The 7070-nt window shown below is 43.6% G+C and overlaps 1 protein-coding gene across 1 annotated transcript; it reads left to right on the top strand.

Moving 5' to 3' along the window:
* Positions 1-1053: 1053 nt before the first annotated feature.
* LOC127292262 (ubiquitin-ribosomal protein eL40 fusion protein-like) lies at positions 1054-1886 on the top strand. The gene is made up of 3 exons (XM_051321625.2): positions 1054-1203; positions 1303-1577; positions 1651-1886. The coding sequence occupies exons 1-3, from the start codon at positions 1101-1103 to the stop codon at positions 1696-1698; spliced, it is 426 nt and encodes a 141-aa protein (XP_051177585.1). The 5' UTR covers positions 1054-1100; the 3' UTR covers positions 1699-1886.
* Positions 1887-7070: the final 5184 nt, after the last annotated feature.

Genomic DNA, 7070 nt, shown 5'->3' with positions numbered 1-7070 from the left:
GAGGGAATCTTTGACCGAGATGCCGACATGCTACAGTTGAGCTTATGCCGGATCCCGGTACCTTCACTTGTGAGATCCGGCTTATTATCATTGTCTTTCTCTAGCTTCGTTTCTTGGGGGCAGCCCAAGTATAGATTCCACCGGTTGCCCTTCATCTGGCATACCTCTATTGGTATACCGGCTTGTATCAACTTAGCACTGCTATACTGAGCTTTTAGCATCCGATTTAATCTTTAATCCGGTAAATATACATCTTAATATGGCGTGTTTGCCATAGTCTTAACCTACCGGGGGTCATCCCCCTGATAGTTTATGCGGAGGTTGGGCAACATTTTTCTCTCCATTTATATTGAACACCAAGTGTCTTTCTTGTTTAAGCTGCTAGCCAGTACTCGGTCAACGGAAAAATTGCTTAGAGCTCAATCCATTTTAGGATTTGCATCATGATTTGTGCACCTTAGATTTAAACATGGGGGTTTCAATTGCAACCTTGATTTCCAAGTTGCACATTACACATGAGTTGCGTCCCGTTTACATATGGCAATGCAACCCTTGTTGGCATGCGATTTAAGCAGGAAACTACTTTAGATGGCTTGGCTGCTTTTAGTTGGCATAATAATGTACAAATGAATGGAATGATGCGACCTAGCTGAGGACAGCGTGTTTGTTAGATTATCATCAGAAATTTGCACATCGATCACGCAAAACACCACATATGCGGACTTTTGACTATTTCTAGGAAGGCAATCGTTGAGCAAACTAGTTGCGGCAAGCTCTCTAGCCTTGGAGTTAGCATCTAGTACTAGGAAAGATGGACTAGGAATCATATTCTCGATGGGAAGATGGAAGAAAGTCCTGGACATGTACGTCGCTGCATGAGGTGATCCAACCCGGGCCGAGGGTGTATTCCTACGTGGTGATTACGGTACGTACCTTATTGCAGTCATAATCGAGCACGTATCCTTCTTTCGTGGAGGGCGCGTTTGGTCTCACCGCCTTATCTCGGCTGCTATAAATAGTCCATGAAACACCCAGGCACCACCACCCCAACCACAACCCACGACGAGCGAGAGTTTTCATCCAACAAACCGCCGGCCAAGATGCAGATCTTCGTGAAGACCCTCACGGGGAAGACGATCACGCTGGAGGTCGAGAGCAGCGACACCATCGACAATGTCAAGGCCAAGATTCAAGACAAGGAAGGTGTGTATCGTTCACTCGTTCTTCATCGTCCAGTTAATTACGTTGTGTCGATCGATCTGTGATTTCATGTCTCATGCTAACTCGTGGCTTGTTTTGTAGGCATCCCGCCGGACCAGCAGCGGCTCATCTTCGCCGGGAAGCAGCTGGAGGACGGCCGGACGCTAGCAGACTACAACATCCAGAAGGAGTCGACGCTGCACCTGGTGCTCCGCCTCCGCGGCGGGAGCAGGGGCCACTACATCATCAAGGAGCCCAACCTGTTGCAGCTCGCGCTCAAGTACAACGAGAAGAAGATGGTCTGCCGCAAGTGTTACGCCCGCCTCCCAGCTCGCGCCACCAACTGCCGCAAGAAGAAGTGCGGCAGCACCGGAGAGGTATATATATATATAATCATGCATCTTTTTCTCTACTCTGATCTCACCTGTGTACGTGTTTGTTGCTTGCCAGATTAGGGCAAAGAAGAGGTTCATCAGCAAGACCAATACGCTCAACTGAAGAAGTCGTCGAGGACAGAAAATTAGAATAGATTCGCTCTAGCTAGTTATGTTTTGGTGGCCTCAACTTTATATACCAGTCTCGCAAGTTCATCAAACTCTTTAATAAACATTATAAAGAGTTCATAGTAGAATTTATGCTAAGTATTTAGGGAATTCCTGCCTCAAGTTTGTTTTTAGTTGGATCGGTTAGTTCATGTTTTTCTGATATGAGATCGATCGTTTTCAAATTTACCCATTGTTCGCTGAGCCACAGTGAGCAGCACTGAAACCGTGACACGTTACTAATTCCTGCGCAAGGCTGACCGTATTCCTGTCTGAATAATATCGGATTTGCTGGAAATCAGGCGCCTTATACTTAATGAGTTTAAGTTGAGCGCTTGGAGATTCGTATTTTGTGCTTGTAGATTCGTGCTCTGACTTCTGGGCTGTTTGTGTGTGTTTGTGTTGTTGTTGGCCCGACGTGTAAGCGGACTGACTTGTTTTTTGCGGACTTTGTGAAGTGGGATCGTGGTGACGGTTTCTATCTATAAGGCGTCTTTCTCTCTCCCATGGAACCGCTTACCGCGCATTCCAATTGCGTGTGTGCTGCAAACGACATATTTCCAGTTGCACGTGGGTTGCAACTGAGGTTTTTTCGGTTACACGTGAGTTGCAACTGATTTTGTTTTTCCAATTGCATGAGCGTTGCAACTCAGATTTTTCCAGTAATGTATATGTTGCAACTAAGAATTTCCACGTACATGTGGGTTGCAATTGAGATTTTTCCAGTTACGCAGACATTGCAACTAAGAATTTCCACATATGGGTTGCAACTGAGAATTTTTCTAGTTACGCCCGCGTCGGAAATAAGAATTTCCACTTACTTGTGGGTTGCAACTGAGATTTTTCCAGTTCAACTAAGAATTTCCACGTACATGTGGATTGCAATTGAGATTTTTCCAGTTACGCATGCGTCGCAACTATGAATTTCCACTTACATGTGGATTGCAACTGAGTTTTTTCCAGTTACACACGTAAATTGCTACTAAGATTTTTCTTATGTCTTAAATAGTTGCACAGATTATTTTTTCTAGTGAAAACTGCGAACGCACAAAATTAGACGCCAAATATAAAGTAATACACAGCTTAATAAACTACTGATGTGAGCGACTTAGACTTATTAAGTCCCAGGCAACTATCTCTGAACGCTCCCGAATAATATATGAAAGAGTAATTCCACTCGTGTGTGGCCACCCTAATGTCTGCATGACATATTTCCATGTGCAACCCGTCGATGTTCAATCCAGTAAACGTCTCTGAGCTGCACCAAACCGTCACATCGTTACTTGAAATATCTCTGAACGTATTCGTCTGAATACATGCAGTCACCACTGACCAGTAATAATCCACATCACCAGGCAGGCCTGGCCAGAAACGGGTAGAAAGTAGCAGGAGTTGGTCGATCGATCTCCTGTTGCTTACGGCATCTTGATGGTGGAGATGAACTCGTGACGACAGCGCGCTCAACATAGAAAATATATATGATCTATGTACTGATTCGATTTCCCCTTTTTTGTTTTTTCAGAGCGCTGATAAATTTGCTTTTTCAGTTTGATTGCAACTTTTGCTCATCTCTATGCGTCTTTGCTTTGGAATTTAACAAGTAGATGATGATTGCAATGCTGATTTCCTAATCTGCATCTTTTGCAACCCTTAGAGCATCTTCAGCCGCGTCCTCCAAAGATATTTGGGGCATGCCAGATAAAAAACGCTTCCAACCGCATGCCTCAAAGTCTCTTTTTGTCCGACGCGGTCCAATACGGTGTCCGGCGCCTCGAACCCGTCCCCGCTACACAGGGGACGCTCCGGGCACGCCAGACACAACGAAAAGCGAGGCGAGGAGTGGCGAACCGACGCGTCAGCGGCACATTGAAGTTTAACCTAACCGTCGCCTACCTCGCGACGGAAGTTATTGGCGCACAACGACGGTGCAGTTCCCGTAGAGGCGCTGTGAAGCGTCTCGTCGCGCCTAGCTCTGCGTGCCAGCATTAATGAGCGCCACCGCTCCCCCGCCTCCCTCCGGCCTATAAAAAGGGTCGCTCTCTCATCGTCTCTCACATACAAACCCTAGCGCCTCTCTCCCCAACCCTAGCCGCCACCATCTCAAGAGTCAACGCCATGTCTGGTAGAGGCGGAGGCCGAGGTCACGGCCGTGGTCGTGGTTTTGGCTGCGGCAGAGCTGCACGCTCGATCTCGCCTACGATGTCGTCATCTTCATCGTCGGACCTGCAGGAGGAGGAGGAGCGGCAAGTGCGTTTCGAGTTCGTCATCGTCCTCAAGGGCGACCCACTCGGCATCCAAAGGCTGCCGGACAAGTTCACCGACTTCTTCGTCGGCTCGTCGCCAGCCTCTGCATATGCAGAAGGCTGTCTGCGGCTGCTGCCGGTGAATTGTGGACGTGATCTTCGATGCGTGCGGCAAGATGTACCTCCACACCGGCTGGGAGAAGTTCACGCGCTACCACCACCTCGAAGCCGGCTTCGTGCTCACGTTCTCCTACCTTGGCGAGGCCGACATGAGCGTCAAGGTGTTCGACGAGACGCGCTGCCGCCGGCACTACCACGGCGACAACGCCGAGGAGGACGACGACTGAGTGTTGTTTCTTCGCAGCAAAAATAGGCACGAAGGTTTCTGGTTGCTCCTCCTCGAAAGAACCAACAGGAGTACCATCACCAACTGGATTTTCCAGTTTGGGTGACTGGGAGTGCCTGAGAGTGTTCTTTCTTGGCAGCGAATACACGAAATCTGTGATGCCAATACTAGTTAGGTTTCGTTATTTTATAATGTTTTAAATTTGTGTCAATCATGGTTCAAACTATGTATTAGTTTGTGGAAACCATGTTCCAAACTATGTCTTAGTTTGTGTAACCATGTTCCGAATTATGTATTAGTTTGTGGAATGTTTCTTCTCTCTATTGAAATAAAAATGAAAAAAATACAAAAAGGAGAGTATTTTAATGTTTAAAAAAGTTTGGGGGCGGCGCTTGGGGGACGCGGTGGGGAACGACGTCCCCGAACATGGTATGAACAAAACACGTCCCCCAAATGCTCGATACGGTGCCGTTTGGGGGACGCTTTGGGGGATGCGGCTGGAGATGCTCTTGTCATCTCTCTCCTTCAATGCAAAGCACAAAGCTGATGATCAATTGAGCATACTTTTGAAGTTCCTAACAACCAAATAGACGGTCAGTTATAGGAGGTGGCTGTAGCGTCGTGTACAAATGACATGGAAGATCGAGCACTAAAGACAGCCTCTTACTAGAGGAAATGCAAGGGCCCGACGGCCAAATCCTTTGTCGACGGATTGTTGTCGGGGCCATCAGCACATGACCCGATTCTAGCCCTAGAATCACTTTTTTAGTTTTCAAAATAATAAGAAATTTAAAAAATAAAATCCTTTGAGATAACCATGTATTATGTGTTCTAGTTGTTAAGAAAATTAATAAACATGATTTTTTATATTATACAAAATGTCATCATTTTTTTTGATAAAACTACTTTTCTGTTTGCATACAACCTCGAACAAAAATATTTTTTATATGAAAATGTATCTGCAGAAAAAGTAACATCCGATTTTAATCGCCTAGGGCCATTTTGAAGTTTTTAGATTCATCAAAATCAAAAAGAAAATAGGAGTTTTTCAGGTTTTAGATTTTGATGAAAAAAAAATTATTTTGTTGTTTCAAGCTTTATTGTTACAAAACAATAATGTATTTGTTCTTTAGTCAAATAATTGTTTGGAACTTAAATAATAAAGAAGTATAATATCATGGCCCAAAGGTTAATGAGATTGATAGGTTACTATTATCAACAAAGACTAACTCATCAGCCAGAAGCTTACGTTGGAAGGAATAAAAAAATTAAGCGTGTTGAGATGATAGCGGTTTAAGTATGGGTGACTGAGTGGAAAGTTTGACTACTAATAAATAATTCAACCTAATACTAAGCATGCTTAGAGACTAAACTATCAAACAATTCTAAAAATTGCCTAAAAAATTGATTTTTTTTTTTTTTTTGAAAAATGATGCACCAATGTTGTTGGCACATGACCTTCGTGGACTAACGGCTGTTAGGCCTCTGCTGAGCCAACATGTGAGCTTTGCCGACAGTAGTGGTTGTGCCAACGGTCAAATGGGTTGTGCCAAAAGTGTATTGTGCCGACGGCCTTGTGACGATGGAGGTTATCGACACAGCCTATACCGACGGCCAAAATGGCATGTGCTAACAGCTTCTGACCGTCGACACCTTACTCGGTGTTGTAGTGTGTGTCTTAGCAAGGAAACTGCAGTTTATGTCTTTCGTTTCAGTTTTCGCTCTCGCTATGGGAGCTCCTCCCTTGAGGTTCTGCGGTATGATGATTTCATTTTGTTGAAGGATTTTTTAGATCTTTTTTCAAAAATTATAGTGTTTCGTTATTAAAAGCATGTAAATGCCGCACGGGCGCGTCGTGGGTGGGTCCTTAAGGCTTCTTTTCGGTTCCAGCAATTTATGTCAGTTTTTTTGAACTTTTTATGGTTTCTGGTTTTTCCATAAGGTTCGTACATTTTGGTCGGATTTTCTGAACCTTTACACACTTGAAATTTTTATCTGAATTATTTTGGAATTTTCTGAACCTTTACACACTTGAAAATTTTAATCTGAATTATTTTGGAATTTGAAATTCTAAAGTTCGTACATTTTTAATATAAACGTTATTAAGTTTGAGTTTTTTAAGTTTGAATTTTTCAAATACGAATTTTTTGAAGTTTAACATTTTTATAATCTAAATATTTTAAGTTAAATATTTCTAAAAAATGAAAATTTCCAAATAATATTTTTTTTGAAGTTTGAATATTTTTTAAATCTGAACTATTTGAAATTCGAACATTTTTAAAATATCTGAAATCCATGGAAAAAAGTGTGGCCTCATGCGTGGATTGCATTTCAAACTCAAGGTTTGCTCAATGTGTTGGATGTCGTCAACTTTACAAATTGGAACTTTTAAGGCCTCCATGCATACGGAGGATCCTTTTCGTGTGCTATGCGGAAGAACGATGATGTTCCAAATTCCAACCGTTTGTTAGCACCCACCCTGCTCTGGCAGCTAAAACATAGCATACGGTCCGAGGAAACAGAAGCGTATATGATATAACACAAATGTTTACTCCGCGCTGGAATCGTGTGTATCATCCATCCTTGTAGATTCATGCTTTCATTCAAACCGTGTGTGATATTTTCCCGTTTTCTTCTCCTTTTCTGCTTCCTTTTCCCATCATTTAGCAGCCTTCCCGCCACCCCCGTCTCGCCTATAAATCGACTGAGAGTTGTAGCTTATACCTGCAAAAATGGTTT

This window comes from Lolium perenne, chromosome 4 (genome assembly GCF_019359855.2).
Source record: "Lolium perenne isolate Kyuss_39 chromosome 4, Kyuss_2.0, whole genome shotgun sequence".
Classification (NCBI taxonomy): Eukaryota; Viridiplantae; Streptophyta; class Magnoliopsida; order Poales; family Poaceae; genus Lolium; species Lolium perenne.
This window is presented reverse-complemented; position numbering and strand designations above follow the sequence as displayed.

Bases quoted from the DNA above. Each gene is read 5' to 3' on its own strand.
- LOC127292262 (XM_051321625.2), top strand. From the start codon at position 1,101: ATGCAGATCTTCGTGAAGACCCTCACGGGGAAGACGATCACGCTGGAG. The intron at 1,204-1,302 runs GTGTGTATCGTT...CTTGTTTTGTAG, and splicing joins CAAGATTCAAGACAAGGAAG to GCATCCCGCCGGACCAGCAG. The intron at 1,578-1,650 runs GTATATATATAT...GTTGCTTGCCAG, and splicing joins AGTGCGGCAGCACCGGAGAG to ATTAGGGCAAAGAAGAGGTT.